Source organism: Clupea harengus, chromosome 8 (assembly GCF_900700415.2).
Source record: "Clupea harengus chromosome 8, Ch_v2.0.2, whole genome shotgun sequence".
NCBI classification, from domain to species: Eukaryota; Metazoa; Chordata; class Actinopteri; order Clupeiformes; family Clupeidae; genus Clupea; species Clupea harengus.
In genome coordinates, this window is record NC_045159.1 from 7649837 (window position 1) to 7666827 (window position 16991).

At 44.2% G+C, this 16991-nt stretch overlaps 2 protein-coding genes across 3 annotated transcripts in view; one reads left to right on the top strand and one right to left on the bottom strand.

Annotated features, from left to right (window-relative positions):
• Positions 1-55: 55 nt before the first annotated feature.
• Positions 56-16965, bottom strand: trim3b (tripartite motif containing 3b). Of its 2 annotated transcripts, XM_031571701.2 has the most exons (13): positions 15609-16965; positions 10051-10235; positions 9007-9247; positions 8560-8711; positions 8108-8288; positions 6413-7151; positions 6165-6268; positions 5586-5753; positions 4891-5059; positions 3485-3544; positions 3007-3077; positions 2283-2423; positions 56-2179 (listed from the first exon to the last, which is right to left on the bottom strand). In XM_031571701.2, exons 2-13 carry the CDS (start codon positions 10197-10199, stop codon positions 2027-2029), a joined length of 2328 nt encoding a protein of 775 aa, XP_031427561.1. In that variant the 5' UTR covers positions 10200-10235; positions 15609-16965; the 3' UTR covers positions 56-2026. The 2 variants fall into 2 exon arrangements, with proteins under 2 accessions (XP_031427561.1, XP_012691265.2); XM_012835811.3 differs by lacking the exon at positions 3485-3544 and having other exon boundaries at positions 15609-16964.
• hunk (hormonally up-regulated Neu-associated kinase) overlaps positions 15216-16991 on the top strand; it is an 8658-nt gene continuing 6882 nt past the window's right edge. The window contains exon 1 of the mRNA XM_031571311.1: positions 15216-15330. Coding sequence (XP_031427171.1) covers positions 15216-15330 — 115 coding nt within the window. The remainder of the gene's footprint in view (positions 15331-16991) is intronic.

The window sequence follows — 16991 nt, forward strand, 5'->3', positions numbered from 1 at the left end:
ATTATGTTGCGGTTCCACAATACCTGGCGGTAATTACACAACACAGACACCACAGTAACCAGCAAGGGTTTGTCAGGTGTTTAATATGTACAATCTCTATTACACACAATGCTAATCTGCCGTAGGAAACTGAACACACAAGTGAGATTCTGTGTGTTACAGATATTATTTCATGTTAATTATTACTTGTGGTTTTCCCGTACCAATCACTACTATCATGCTTCGGTCAAAAATGAAAAAAAAAAAAAACACTCCAGGTAAAAGAGGTTATTGGAGCACAAAGAGCTTCTGATAAACACTGCACCCAGCAGTTGGTGATGCCATACGGCACCACCTGGTCTAGAATGGTAGCTAGTTTTACAAACGTTTAACCACTTGCAGTCAAACAGCTGGGTAAATCATGATTAACATGCAAAGAAGAAAGGAACGCCTGCATGGATACATGTGAATATAGTTAGCCTTTGTATCACCATTAGTCCTCCAGCAGCTGTTTGTACAAGAACACAAAGTGTACATGTCATATGATGCGTGTATTTGTTTATTTACTTATTTGTTTGTTTTAATAACTGATGAGAGTAAATGTCAATTTCCAAACAAATTCCTGGCCAAAACCAGTGGTAGGTGTGCATTGTATCTTATCAAAACAAGGAGGATCTGAAAACGACACTTGTGGGACATGTTTAAAATAAATAACAATAAAACAATACTGGCACATCGCTGGTGTTTTTTTCTGCCACACTGCTAATTACTGAACCAACATATGTCATATATGTATATATATATTTATATATGCTGAAATTATATACAGGGAGACATAAACATATACATTTACTTAGAGATAATTATCTTTGTATATTTTCAGTAACAATGAACATATTTTGGCAATGTTTTCTTGACACATGAAAACAAACAGTCCTTATAGGCAGGCGTGTAATCTACTGACACATGACATCAACATGTGGATATGATGTTTGGCAGAGAGGAAACAAATTAAAATAGAAGGAATTAGAAAAATAATTTGTAGAAGATTAACATGTAGAAAAGGAAGAAAAGAAGAAAATAATATGTTTTTGTCTTTTTTGGCTCCTTTTTAATGTATGTTTTAAAAACAGCACAGAGCCTGAATGTGCATCATCCCGTGCTATCGAATGTGTCAGCATACAGCGCTTCACACAGGACATGGTCGGTCCAGAATCAAAACCAACACGTATCTACAGACAGCTGCCCTAAACACTGACGCAACTGACACGATCAGATTTCAGGTCAGTTCCTGTGGGGGAGGATATGCATGTATTAAAACTAAAGAGAGGACCACCGATCTACAGTAAAAGACAGTGAAAGAATGTGTTTTATTATAGATCAGTGGAGAGGTCCTTCCAGTAGCTCTGTGACTGTGTAGGTTACATTTATATGTTTATATACATATACACACATCTGCATATGTACAGATAGATCTATATGCATGTGGCTACATATACACAGCTATAACACAAGTACTGTTGTAGCAATAGGATATGATACAATTTATTATTTCCCCCAAGGAGCAGGATAAAACATTGATAAAGAAAACACAGTTTGGTATTCATGATGCACAAACAAGTCTACACACTGGGTGTAGTCTGTGCAGTCAGTCACATTTGGGCTGTTATAAAACCACCAGCAATGACATTTTCATTCAGTATAACATGTTAGCTTTTTCCAAACAACATCTGTGCTTTTTATTGGTAGGGTTGATTTTTTTGTATTTGGACATAATTATGATATTACAACCCACCACAACAAATATATATTTTCTGTTGTTGTCTTCATCAGTAGAAAGTAAAAAAAGTGCACATGCTGTAACTTGTTAAAATTTGTAGCTTTGTCCCCCTCTAGTCTTCACCAGACACAGGTTTGCTAGGAGGGCTTCATTGAGTGTGCAAAACGTTGAAACAGAGCAGAGGAGACTCCAGCACCCAGCGAGGTGGCCTGCCTGCCTGCTGTGCTGTCCGCAGAGGAGGGGCCCTACTGCTGGGGCCCCTGGCTTCTACTGCAGGTACCGGTAGACTTTGAAACAGTGGTTCCCGGAGTCGGCCACCACCACGTGGCCGTCTGATGTCAAGGCCAGGCCCTGGGGACCGTACAAGGGGTCGGCGCTGGTATTGATGTATGAGAGGAACGACCCTGAGCAGTCAAATACCTGAGGGGCATCCAAAAGAACAGGCGTTATTTATTAAATTATCAATTATGTTTTCATTATTAGCATTATTATTCATTATTCATTTATGTATGATAGAACACACCTGTATCCTGCTGTTACCCCAGTCTGCAACAATGATGTTTCCATTAGCGTCCACTGCTACACCTGTGGGAGCATTGAACTGGCCATTCCCCTCACCATGGGAACCAAACTTAAAGAGAAACTCCCCATCAGCATTGTATACCTAAGGACAAGACAGAAGAAAACATAAGAGTCAAGGAATTAAGGGGTTAAACCCTGAATCCTGAATGAACTTTTAGTTTGATGAACATTTCACTATGGATTACACACACATACACTTACTATAGTGGAGTCAAATCATGCCTATTTGTCAGTCTTATTCAATGGCTGATATCAGCCATGCTCTTGATGTCAATCAGTTGAGCCAAATAAGGAACATTTCCCCAATGTCAGCGGTTTGTCAGGTGATAACACGTGACTGGATCAGAAGGGATAGGATGCAGCTAGATTGGTGAGGCAGCATACTGGTGTAAATCTAGTCCCAGAGAAGCAAACAACTGGCTAGACGCAACATGTTTGGTCTGTGAAGACTGCCTCAGACGCAACATGTTTGTTCTGTTAAGACTGCCTCAGGCTATTAAGACAGCTCCCTCCCTTCTGTCACTGTGCCTTCACAATGGCTTAGGATAACTGAGAGTCGAAAGCATGTGATGAAAAGACTACTGGTCGTTCAAGCATGTTCTAAATGTTCGTTGCACAAACTTGTCTTCAGTTCAAAGCAAGTGAAAAAAGAAAACACTGTGTACCTTCACGGAGTGATTATGGAAATCTGTCACCAGGATTTCACTCTTGTTATTCACAGCAACAAAGTGGGGGCCTGTACAAACACAAACAGGAAGCAAGAGGAAAATGACCTTTGAGGTCACATGACCTTGACAGGAAACGGGATCCAGCAGACCCTCTGTGACATCATTTGGAGTTGCCGAGGTCAGGTAAGGTTAGTATGATCACCACAGTTATTTGCATGTGTTGCATTATGGTTGCATTAAGCCTTTTCTTCTCATTACCTGATATTATGTTAAAGTCTTTAGATGGAACAGGCAGATGAGTGATTGTTGTTTATCACAAAAATCACAACAGAATATGTGACTGTATTTCAACATCTATGCCTCCTTTCTGTAGGGGTCCACGCGTGATTTTTGTAAATTTTTCAACACAAGACAATTAGATGTTAGGAAGACCACTTCACGTCACGTCTAGAACGGGGACATACTCAATACTTACTGAAGGCGGGGACAGATTTACTAAGCTTTTGCTCCAGTGCAAAGTGTGCACTACTCTTTTCTATAAAGGAATGGGAAAACACAAAGAAGAACGTGGCATGAGACTCACGAGGCAACTAAGACAAAACAGAGAGAGAGAGCGGAACTCGCCTCAGCCAGGGTAAGAGACTGTAAACAAGACTCATGGGTACATGCGCATACTATTTACACGTATAAACACACACACACACACACACCCCCTCTCTCTCTCACACACACACACACACACACACACACACACACACACACACACACACACACATACACACACACATATACACACACACATTCCATGCAAAGAACAAAAACCTTCACCCACACAAACTATGAAACAAACCGAGGCCCAAAAATATCTAGGGGTTTTAAGTGTCACATTCCAATCCAAGAAAGCCCCAGAGGACAGTGAGAGAAGAGAGACATGAGGTGTCAACTTTGAACCAGGCAGTCAAAGTCAAGTCAGAGACAACTGAATGGTGAGGGTGTATGCTCAGACATTTCTACTGCGTCTTCAGGACAGTCTAGAACAAAACAATGGGGGAATACTAATTTGGTGGAGATAGAAGAAAGATATGAGGAAATGACAAGTGGGTGAGGACAGTCTGTGATAAATGTGAGTACTAGCAAAGAAACGAGAGCATAAAGATATTTCCTTTTTAAAAGCCTGGAACCCAAGCATTGGTAAATCTGACCGTTTGCAAAGTGGAACTTCTTAAAAAGAATGAGTTGTTGAAAGATTATTATGACCTCAACCTGACCGCCCAGTCCATATGATAATCACGCACTGAGTAACGATCATATATGTACCATGTACTGTAGCTATATTTTTTGTTAAGCATCATCTTAACAGGACTGCAAAATGTATAGCATCCATTTAGCTTTGTATGAGGTAAAGGGCTTCATTAGTGTAGGTAGATGGGGAAAAAAACATTTATTTAATCTTTAAAACATGATTGAACCTTCACATTGAAAAACAAGCGAAGCAATACACAACTGCCTTTTTAAAGGATACTTTGATATAGATGTCACAAGTTCTTACTTCCACAGTAACTTCTCAATTCTTTACCAGGTTACTTTGTTTTACCAGGGAAGTCACATCCAAGGCCACAATGACCGAACACTGTAACACACATGTTTGAATGAAGCTAGCTGTTGAAAGCACAAGCACTAACCAGTCAGAGAGGGAATACGTTTGTGCCAAGACTCTTGACTGAGTAATCTTCAGTTCTAATCAAGTATTGCCAACTGGTGTGTTTATTTTCCAAAGGAACAAAGACAGACCGTCTCTGTTCTCTGTGAGGTTCTTATTCCTGCAAATACTCCTCCAACATCCGTATAATTTTATGGGTTATTCGCTCAACCGTCCTGTACCTGCAAACTGTCTGTCAGCGGTTCCTCTTGCTCCAAATTTGGTGACGAGCTTCCCATTGGACTGGAAGATAAACACGCAGCAGGCTTTGTTGTCCACGGCGATGATATGACCATTACGATCCACAGCCACTCCTTTGGGCCCCATCAGTCGACCAGAGCCAATCTTATTCTGGAAAGAGAAGAACCAAAGGTCAGTCTTTGTAGAGAGCTTAGCGCATGCTGCAAAAAACCCAGAACAACACAGTAGATTTCCAACAGCTATTTCTGGGGAACAGAAAATATCAATGTCCATACTGGCAGACATACCACCAGATGTCACTGCATGCAAAGGATGAAGGTAAACAAGGAAGGGTGGCTTTGGGCAGCAATCTCAAAACATAAATGGTGAAACACACAGTACTAATCATCATCATAATCATCACGATTTTCATCATCATCATGTTTGGGATGACCGCAATTACTGAGAAATGACAGAAATGATTTACAAGGAGATGAAATCACTGAGGCTGGACATTTGAACACCAACAGTTACACAGCGGATAGAGGAAAACCCCATAAGGGGCTGGAGAGACTACCAACCAGATGCAACTAAAAAGACATTAGTTTAGACAAAAAATCTCCAATTCTATTAACACATTCATAAGTAAGCAATGTTAATAATATTGTTCGTTAATCGATGTTAACATAGTCTTCACCTTAAACTTTCCATCGGGTGAGAAGATGCTGATCCATCTATTGTCATAGTCCGCAACTATGATGTCACCATTCATGTCAACAGTGACGCCTGTGGGCCGCTGCAGTTGTCCTGGGGAACGACCTCTCACCCCAAACCTCATCTTGAACTGTCCATCATTTGTAAACAACTGTATCAATTGGCCAGGGAAAAGCACAGCACAAACAATTAGAACAGATTACAATGAGGACTGGGCAGTGGTGAAGAGGTTTGGGAAAATTATTAAACATCACTAGAGTAAATTTAGTGGGGCATGTTTTGAATGTTGAACCAGATTTGTATTTGATGCCCTACCTCCTCTTTGACAAAGATGGCTTTGTGCAGTTTTAATCCCACTGTCATCAAGATAGAGATTACTAACACAATTATTCTGATTGCCTGTTGTGAGGTCAGGAAATGAACAGATGAAAGAAGCACTGTCCCATCTTATCTGACATCACATGATTTGATTTTACATTTATCACTACAGTGTCAAGTACAAGGTCAGAGTGAGTCTGAACATCAACTCAAACAGCTTTAAGTAGAATGATTACAGGTTTACCTGAATGCACTGGTTGTTGCTGTCGGCAACCACAACTCTTCCATTGCTGGAGGCTGAAATGCCCTGCAGATTAGTGAACTCTCCCTTCTCTCGACCTCGTGTGCCTGTTAAAAATTAACACACACACACAAATACATGTTCTAAAAAACCCTGACACACAAACAAATAAAGCCCTGTTGTAATTTGGAAGTGTTGAGCTGAATTTAGCTCCCTTGTTTAAAATAAAGAAAGGCTTTGCCTGTTCTTACCCACTCTGTAGATCAGCTCATCCTCGATGGGGTTCTCCTTCTTCTTGGTGGTGCTGTACATGCTGGAGGGCCTCCTAATGGCCTTCTGCCTGATGTGTGTCCCCCCTCCCCCGCTGGGCGACTTCACCCTCCTCTTCACGTCGTCGGGCGACTGCGGCACATCTGACGGCTTGACGGCACGCAGTCTGAACGGGCTCCCGCGCACCGGCTGCTCGTAGAGCGAGAGCGCGAAGGCGAACTCGCCGTCGCCGCGCAGCGTGTAGCCCACCTCGTACGTGCCGTTCTTGTTGTCCGTCACTTCCGGTTCAGCCGCCCGCGCACCGTCCGCCACGGCGGTGATCTCCGCCCGCAGCATGGCGTTGCCCGTGCGCACCAGCTCGGCGTCCTTGTCCTTGGTGGTGACGGTGACGGTGGCGTGCTGGCCCACCACGGCGTGGCGCAGGCCCTCGCCCGTGGCCACGCTGGTGTGGCCCACGGCGGCGGTGGTGAGCAGCACGCCCAGGTTCTGGATGGAGCGCCGCAGGCCCTCCGTCTCCACCTGGCACTCCAGGTGGGCGTTCTGGTGCGGCCGCTCGGGGAAGTCGTGACAGGCCAGCGCCGACACGCGCTCACTCATCTGCTTCTGCACCATCAGCACCTCAGTGGAGCTGCCGTGGGACAGCGCCTGCTCGGTGAAGCTGCAGCTGCTCTGGATGTGCTCCTTGCCCTGGAGCAGCGACAAAAGCTGAGCCTGCAACACCTGGAGGAGAGAGAGAGAGAGAGAGAGAAAGAGAAAGAGAGAGATTGAGTGAGTCAGAGGCCCATACAGAGGGACAGTAAGGGAGAGCGAAACAAAAAAAGTTGAACAAAGATCACATCAGATTTAGATAATAAACACCATGGTCCGTCATTACTTAGCGCGGTATGATCACGATGACAGCACAGTATGACATGACTGTGGTTGGTCTTGTCTCAGGAGGAGACCAGACAGCCTACATAGAGGAAGTCCAAAGACTGGCAGCGTGATGTTCGGAGAACAATCTGGCCTTGATCACCTCGAAGACCACAGAATTCGTAATACATTTCTGGAAGCATAGTGCAGATCCCGATCCATTATACATCAATGGGTATGGGAAAAGGACCCTTCTTTCAGGTTTCTTAGGGCATGCAGATCACATCTAAAGAACAGCTTCTACACCAGAGCCATATGAGAACTGAACACTGCCAAACACTGACACAAACCTGTGTGACTATCCGCACTACAATACTAACAGTTACTTATACACACTGATGTTTACAGTCTAACTGCACCTTTTGTACATACCTCACTGCACTACCTACACAGGGCCAGTGCAACCCAACAAATGTGCAATATTGTCAAGTGCAATATCCTGTGCAATATCAAGTGCAATATTCTCAAGTGCAATATCCTGGGCAATATCAAGTGCAATATCCTCAAGTGCAATCTCTCAGCTGCTTTCTCATAGTTAAACAAATATATACGTACATTTTATAGTTTATTCATATTTTGCTCTTTAAATGAGTTAGTCTGAACTCTCATTCACCATCTGGATTGCTACAAACGTTGCTGCACTCTGACAATATGACAATAAAGGAATGTATCTACCTACCTAGAACAGGCTGTTAAGAGAGATATTATTTGGCCTGAAGACATGTCTGTACTTCTCACAAGGATATATAGTATAGTTGGTCTACCTTCTGCTTGGCATTGCAGATGTTCTCCAGATCTGTGATGAGGGCGCTCTTGCGTTGCTGTAGTGCTCGCTCCAGCTCCTCGAACGTGGCGTTGATCTCGTTCACTGCCTCATTCTTCCTCTCTGTCAGCTGCTTGGAGATCTCGCTCACAAGCTCAATGGCTGCCGTGAGCTGAGGAAGCCTTACACACGGAGGAAGAAACTCACAGTTCACCATCAAGCCTGCTTTATAGGCTTTCACATAATCAAGCGTCACATAATCAGCTTTAATATGCTGTGGATTTTGCAGGAGCAGGACTTTGCTTCCAGAACACAAAAGTACTCATTTACCCTTGTTGCTCGTTTCTGTTAGTTTGAACTACATCCATTAAAGATGTGCATGACTCACAGCGGCACACAGTCTAAAAGAGGAATATCTAAATCAGTGGTGGACTGGTCTCCTCTCCTCCTTACCGGTTTCCAATGGTGTCCAGCTGGTTTTTCAGAGCTGCTTTGTGCTGCTCCAAGACGTCTCTTAAGGGAACAGTCACATGATCCCTGTGCTCTCCCTCAGTGCAGTCCAAACACATGGCTGTCTCACAAGACTGACAGTAAAACTCCATCACCTACAGAGAGTAGCGAGCAAGTTAGATGACTTAAATGGCAGACAACTCTATTGGCACTCTATAGATTATTAAACCCATAAGAATATCTGGCTAAGAACTATAAATAGAATGTATAGAGGCTTAGGCAGCCATGTTTTTTCCTTCTGCCTCAAAGGATTTAAGTGGCTTTTACACTATTTTAGTCCTCAGGGCAGTGTAATATGTGAGTGTTTCTGGGCATATAAACATGATGTTCCACAGCAATGACTCGTAGGCAGCCTGTACCAGATCTCCAGTGCCCAGCAAAGAGGCTTACCTTGCCCTCGTGATTGGGGCAGGAGAGGGGTTTCCCGGCAACGGCGGCGCTGACCGACTCCAGCACGCTGCAGGCCTCCGGAGGCGAGCTCTCCGGGTTCCGCTGGAGCACCTCCATCAGGTTGGTGATGAAGAAGTTGTTCTGCAGGGCGGCCACACCCTTCTCAGGCAGGATGGAGGTCTGGCGACACACGGGACATGACAGGGTCAGCGACTGAGGAGGAATGTAGTTCTGTAAACACCTAGAGGAGAAGGAGAAAGAGAGGGGGAGAGAGAGAGAGAGAGAGAGATATATGGGGAAGAGAGAAAATAGAGAAGGAAAACAGAAGACAGAAAAGAAGAAAGACAGGGAGGGAGTTAAGAAACTGACTGCTTTTCTGTATCCATCATAATATGAAAGGTGGCAGTGTGGCGCCGTTGAGGGGCCCACGAGTGCAGTGTGCTTGGCACAAAAGCCTCTAAGAGGGTGCTGTCACATGACTGGAATGCCCTCACAAATCGCCCGATGCTAGCCAGCGGGCATCTAGGCCTCTAAAAAAATATGCTAGCAGGACTCCCCTGGCACAGTTTGCCTGGCACAAACACGGGGAGATTGGCACATCTGCCACTGAAGTACGCTGTGAAAAGAGTGAGGATCTCAGCTTTAGTAAACATCATACATTACGTTTTTCCTCTTTGCTTCTCAGAGATAACTAACAACTAAGACAATTCAAGTGCAGCCCAACCCCCCACCCATTACACATGTTCCAGCTGACCCTGCACAACTGACTGACTTTATCAATGGCTCTATTGATTACCTGATTTAAACAGTTGTGCTTCTTAGGGGGTAGGGGTAGATAGAAGATATACAGGTCAGGCGTTAGGGGCCGGAATGGCATTTCCTGATTTAAAGAATTACTTACAACTACACTATCTCTGGTGATCCCTAAATGATCGACTTATGCAGAAAGAAACAGGGGAAATAGGAGAAAGAAGTGAGATATACAGAGAGTTGATAGACAGGTAGAGAAAGAAAAGATCGACAAATCAAGGGGAGAAATGTTACCTCTCGCAGAACGTGTGCAGGCAGGGCAGAACTTTGGGATTGTGGTAGTGGTCCAGGCAGATACTGCAAACCAGGAACTGCTTGTCTATCTGCCGGACCACTGGACTGCTGCTGCTGTTGCTCTCGCGTTTAGCCATGACCGCTGACATTCATGAAGGGAGCCAGAGCCCTGGCCTCCGCTTAGCCTGAAGAGGAAGAGAGGGACACAGACAGGCACAGAGAATCAGAGTGAAGTCTGAGCGCAGCAACCCACACACAGAGACACGGAGCAATCGATTTCACCCAGCAGCCGAGCAGATAAAACAAGAGCCCCTTTCATCAAAACCCTGAGACTTCGTTTCCACAGAAATCCCCACGTCAGCTAAATCCACCATCAGCTCCAGCTAGTCAATGAAACAAAGTGAAACTACATTGAGGGGGGGGGGGGGGGGCTTCTGTGGAGAAGCAGACCGAGTCATGAGACAGCATCTTTATGAGGGATGAACACTGTTTTGTGCACGCATTGATTTTACAGTAAAAAAAACTGCTGCTTCATACTGAGCAGTAGAGCGGGAGTTGTGGTCTCCTAATATTGTAAGCACTTCACACCAAACTTTACCTCACGGTGAGCAACCAGCCCCTGCTGAGCACAATTAGGTGTACTGACCTTCAGGGACCAGTCAGTCACCAGGAGAAGCATGTAATCGCCTACTTTTGATTAATGCCTAGAGTGAACACAAAGGATTCCGTGAAGTTTGGTTCGAATCATTGTAAAGGAATAATGCTGGCCGTGTACGAGGGTAGAAAGCCCATTGAGAGGCAGGATGAAGCGAGAACAAAACCTCTCTCTGTGGCTTTTCATGTGGTCTAGCACCCAGTGGGGTTTACGAACAAAGCAAAATTCAACATAGTGGATTAGAGCTCTCAATCCCAGATCTAAGATTTAGCAGTTCAGATGGGAGAGTGAACTCCTTCCCCTTTTTGTGACTTAAATATGTCTATGTGTCCCTCACTCTGTTTCACACACACACACACACACACACACACACACACACACACACACACACACACACACACACACACAGCCCTAACATATGTGAAAACATGCATGTACAGCTATGCACAGACACACCAATACCAACACAAACAAACTCACATACATTCCATGAACCACAGACTTAATCTAATTTAGCTCGGGACCTCGACACGGTCTTGTCCCTCCCTTCCTCCTCCAAACTTTGATAACTGGATCATTTAACACAGCCAAGTGCTGAGAGCCAGAGTCCCTGTCGCCTGAGCCAAGAGGTCATATCTAATTTGACTTCATGATCATGGGGAAAGGTCTGTAGCAGAGCAGTACAGAAAACAAGCATATGGAAAGTATGCAAACACGCTCACAAAGTCAGCATAAATTCTCACAGGTTACCCTCTAGGCAAATGTGCATGCACATGCAGCAGCAAACTGAATACTACATTTGCACCCTACAGCTTGCACGCTCAGATAATATCAGCATAAAATGTCAACGTCCCTGTGTTTCATGTTGCATCATCTATTATTGAAAATGAGAAGCTCTCACTTCACAGCATTCATCAGTGAACCGTCACAACAAAGTCTACACACTAACACACTAACACACTAACACACGAATACAAGTGCTCTCTGTCCGGCTTGAGTGCAGCCATTATGCACGTAGATAGCTTAGCAGACAGAGAGTGGATGGAGAACATGGCTCATCATGAGCTGGTGGTGAGTGATGCACAGTGACTGGCTGCCGTTTGCGTCACTACGGAGCAGCAGAAACCCCATTCAGTGGGTCACGGGCAGATTTATTATTTATACGCAGAGTGGGGCAAAATACTAATGACTCGATCTGCACATCTGTCACAACAGCCCGCTCAATCGGAGCCCTAAATCCACGCCTGGCCGCCACTGCGCTGACCCTGTGTTCTCTGCGGCCCGGCCAGACGCTCGCCACTGCACGGACCCCTGTCTTCTCTGTGGCCCGGCCAGACGCTCCACACGCGCTGTGTTTTGACTCCGAATGTCTGGGCTCTTATGTCAAGTGCTGTTTACTTGCTTTGCTCTGCCAGCTCTGTTTGATGTTTGAGAGTTTGGATGCCGGTTGGCCCTTTTGGGCTTTGGATGTGTGAATAGGACAGGATGGGGCTCCTCATATGGTCATATCTCTCCTCCATCTCATCTTATCTTATCCCATCCCTCTCTCTCTCTCTCTCTCTCTCTCTCTCTCTCTCTCTCTCTCTCTCTCTAATGTGATGATGCAAGCAAGCTAAAATAAGACCTCGGCCCTTCTGGGATAGCTCTGGGGCATGTGGTACATTTTCCAATGGTGTGTTCAAGATTGTGGCTCTTCTAAACAAAATGCCTACCTTCCATTATAGTTGTAACTTACTACTACATTGAATCAGAAATGCTCCTAAAATAGAGACTAAAGAAGAGAATAAAGTCACTGCTTCTGAAACATACACACAGAGACATACACACAAGTAAACTTGAAGTGCACACACTGTTGTGTGAAATCTGCACTTTTTTTTTACTGTGATCCGTATAGTATATTATTGTGTAACTACTTTGTAGTGCAGTACTGTAAATCATAAATGCATTTGGGGAAATTGTACATAAATTAAACGTCTTGCATAGTACTGTGTATCCCACAATTGCATTGTGGAAAAGTACAGCTGTGAATAGCTTGCTCTAGGGGGTTCAGGGCAGGCCTCTTTAAAGTGCTTTGGGACAGTGTCCATTTCTCAGGGCGCTACATAGACAAATGCAAAATATTTGAATTGATATTGAAAAGCAGGAAAAGAGCAAAACAAGACAATTAAGCTATTTAAGTTAATAAATAAATAATACAGCAATTAGTCTGGACCTTTCCATTTCTCCACTTTGACCCATGACCCATGTGCAAAAGTGTTAGCACCATAGCACTCAAAGGTGTGACAATAAAAACTGATGCACAATGCATATTAAGCTGTGTGTCTGATTATGGTTCAGTACAGGTATTTTTGAATGCCACATCTGTCTTCAAATTAGCTTATATGTCTAGGCACAGTACACAAAGAGATGTAGCTGGTCAGGTGCCAGAGGGTTTACAGGTGTAGAATATGTAGAATTGACATCCCAAAGAAGCTACAGTGCTCCTATTTCTGTTTATTAACTCTATTGTGATGTATATTCTGTGTAAGCACACTGAGAGCCACTTTACCAAGTCAAATTCCTTGTTGGTGCAAACTTACTTGGCCAATAAAACCTGATTCTTATTCTGATTCTGATCTCTAGCAGTCTATTTTATTTCACAAAGTGACAGTACGGGTCGCACACATTATGCATCTCTTAAGAATCTAACCCCATGCCTCTGCGCTGTTAGCATGCTGCTTTATTAGCTGCCTGTTGAGCTACCGAATGATTCTTACTAATTGCTATTCCAACATGAATTTTCATGAATCTGGAAAAGAAACAAACAAAAAGAAGCCTCAAGATGTCAACAAAGGTTAATGAAAAGAGCACAAGAAAAGCTGCAAAAGAAAACCTGATGTTCTCCAATGCCAATTAAACATGCATCGGACACATGCATATAGCCACAACATGAGGCATAACATGATGTACCAAAGTATTGAATTGAACAGAATGAAATAGTTATTTTTAAAGTTTCCCAAAAGATGTGTGCCCAGTCTAGCTGAATGGATAGGATGGCTGGCTCCAGAGCAGTTCCGCTCAACAATGGGATACAGACCTCTAGGAGGTGTTTGTTGAACAGTAAAAATAATAAGTTGCATTGTAAACCAAGCCAAACAAAACTAGGATTGATCACCTCTACTCTACAACCGCAATATCCCTGAGGTGAGTGCACTGAGAAAAAGGTCTAATGGTTGAAGGTTCAATTATTTTCAGCCTTTCTGTATATTGCAGAAGTCTTATACTATAAAACATGACAATAAATTACTGCCCAATAGCTGCTAGTAAGATACTGCTGGTTTTCACAGTAGGCTTATTCCTAATGTAGATTTGGAAATATCAGTGGCATCCTGTTGACTTTCTTCTGGTAATTTACTGGAGATTTATTTTACAGCAAGCATCTTGTTATCTGGGCTGTGAATAGTATGCTGATAACATACTAGAAAAGAACTACACTATGTTACTGACCAATAGCTGCCAGTAACTTTCTGTAGTTTTCACAGGAAATATTTAACAGTGCACTCACACTAGTATTCAGGTCCATCAGGTAAATGCACACATCCCCATGAAATCATCAGCACAAATAAGCCGAGTGACTCAAGCTGTCAGTCCCAATGCCATCAGCAGGCCAGGCACCTAACGTCCCAGTGAGTAGGAGTAGGGGACAGGGCACGTACTGGCCGTGTCACGGGCCTCAGGGCCATGACCCACATAGCCTCCGCATCCCCACCACATCCAAACACTGACTCATTGTCTTTATAACATCGCAACATCACTCAGCCCATTCAGGCCCGATGTGACTACTGCCAGCCAGCTCCTCATACGCCGTGTGCTGGTGTTTGTAAACATACCCACTACTTCCCTAATAACACAGTGTGTTAAGTTCAGTACCCTTTAGTTCAATCTGTCCATCACTGAACCACATTCAAATAGAGGTGAACACAACCAAATAGAGAATACATCACTTTCGCTGTTACTTTAGTAATACAATTATTAATGATGTTAACCAAATAATCTATAGTAGAACTGTATGTGTCTAATGTCTTTACACTCACAAGTCTTCTCTCGTTGTGTCTGTCTATAATCCTCTCCAGTAAATGGACACCAAGATTAAGTCTGTTCTCTCAAGATTCTTTGCCGGCGTTTGATTTTGACCCACACTCCAGACACTATTTTAAGCCCTTTGAAACTAAAAAAGACCTGACAGTTGCCTGCTGATCTGTGTGAGTTTGGCACGTGCAGTCAGCTGCACCAAACTCCTGACAAGTTCAAAGGCAAGTCGCTGTGTGTGTGTGTGTGTGTGTGTGTGTGTGTGTGTGTGTGTGTGTGTGTGTGTGTGTGTGTGTGTGAATGTGTGTGTGTGTGAGGGGGGTAGGGTAAGGGGGCTTGGTCTTGCTGATCACTCCTCTCAGGGTTCCCCCTCTACTTCCTGTTCTTATCTGACAGTCCAGAAATAACCAACTGCTCTGAAGGCGAAAAGGTATCCTTCCCCATGGCAAAGGTGGAGACAGGAGAGGGGGAGAGGGAGAAAGAGACAGCAGGAAATCACAGAGTCTTCACTGAGGCCGTCTGCACCCAGGAGGGAGAGCTAAGGATCTACAACGAAGGCATTCCACACACACATGTACTCTAACTCTAACCCATTCACACACCCAGATCACTAAACAACAGTATCTCTCTCTCTCTCTCTCTCTCTCTCTCTCTCTCTCTCTGACACACAAACACTCACACACTGTATATAGCCTCACATAGACCAAGTCACACAACACAAAGATGACAGCACAGCACAACGGAATCTCTCTCTCTTACACACACAACACACACACACACACACACAGAGAGAAAGAAAGAAAGAGAGAGAGAGAGGCAGAGAAAGTGGACTTACTCATACGGAGGGCGTGTGTGTGAAAGAGAGTGTGGCTGAGGAGGGAGCTCTCAGGCAGGCTCCATTGTTGTTTTTCCATGCAGAGATCTCTCAGCACAGCACAGCACAGGCCCCAGTGTCTGCAGCAGCACGGAGCAGATCCCCCTCTCACTCCCCACCAACCCAGAGCTCAACACTCCAAATGCCCCCTTCCCTTCTTCTCAGCCTTTCCTTATCTCTCTCGCTCACTCCCTCTCTCTCTCTGTCACTCTGTCTGTCTCTCTCTCTCTCTCTCTCTCCTTCTCCCTCTGCTGCTAAGTCTCAGAACACAAACACATATACAGTGGAAACATGCTCTCGCGGAGGAACACTGAGGGAGGGAGGGAGGGAGGCTGACACTAAGCCACGCCCAGTCTCTACGTTCCTCTCTGCAGCCGAACTCAACGAAGCCAAAGAGATTTAACACAGACCTAAGCCCCTCCCCTCTGTGGCTGACCAGTCGCACTCTGATTGGCTGCTTTTGTAACCAGCTGAAAGCATGGATTGCCTCAGAGGCCAACAATTCATGGTAACAAATAGGGTGGGGGGACTCGTGAGAGCGAGAGAGAGAAGGAGAGAGAGAGAGAGAGAGAGAGATTACTCATGAGACTGAATGAGAGAGAGAGAGAGAGATTACTCATGAGACTGAGAGAGAGAGAGAGAGAGAGAGTACTCATGAGATTGCAACATATCAAACACAAAGCAGCACAAAAATAGAGTTGGCCTACATTTTCAAAAACCTGGCACAAACCAAAGGCCATTAATTAAAAATCTAACATCCATTGTACATGTAATCAAAGACTAAAAACTTTAATACCATTGAGCATTACAACTACTGCTAGATCCTTCACATTGCCAGCACGAGGTTCGCACCTACTCTGGTCTTGGTGGTACTCACCCACTAACAAAGATGTAGACGGAAGACATCACAACCCACTATATTTTATGCTGGGGTGACACACTCAACTTCCCGTAGCCTGGCCTTGGGTCACATGTCTTTCTAGGAGCCATACTGACACAATCAGTGGCACATTACAATGAGGCTTCAAATAATAATAAAAAGAAATGTGTGTTATAGAAGAACAATTAACACCACATAGCCAATCATAACCAAGAGCACAACAAAGCCGTATTATAAAATACAAGTAACATCTCGGGGCAATGGTGCACAGCACTGATCAATTGGGAAAACAACCACTTCACTTATTTAATAATTTGAACTGTTTTAAGTACCACACAATAATATTGTACAGAACTTCAATCTTGACAATTCAATCAATCTTCGGAGGGACCGTACTCAATAAACACAAGAGAAAAAGGCCTCTGAATATACAATTGACAGTTAAATGTTCCTAAAAAGGTGTT

Coding starts and splice junctions, on each gene's coding strand:
- trim3b (XM_031571701.2), bottom strand. CDS start 10,199: ATGTCAGCGGTCATGGCTAAACGCGAGAGCAACAGCAGCAGCAGTCCA. Junction 5,060..5,585: donor CACCCGATGGAAAGTTTAAG/GTGAAGACTATG, acceptor TTCTCTTTCCAG/AATAAGATTGGCTCTGGTCG. Junction 2,424..3,006: donor TCCATAATCACTCCGTGAAG/GTACACAGTGTT, acceptor TCTTGTCCTTAG/GTATACAATGCTGATGGGGA.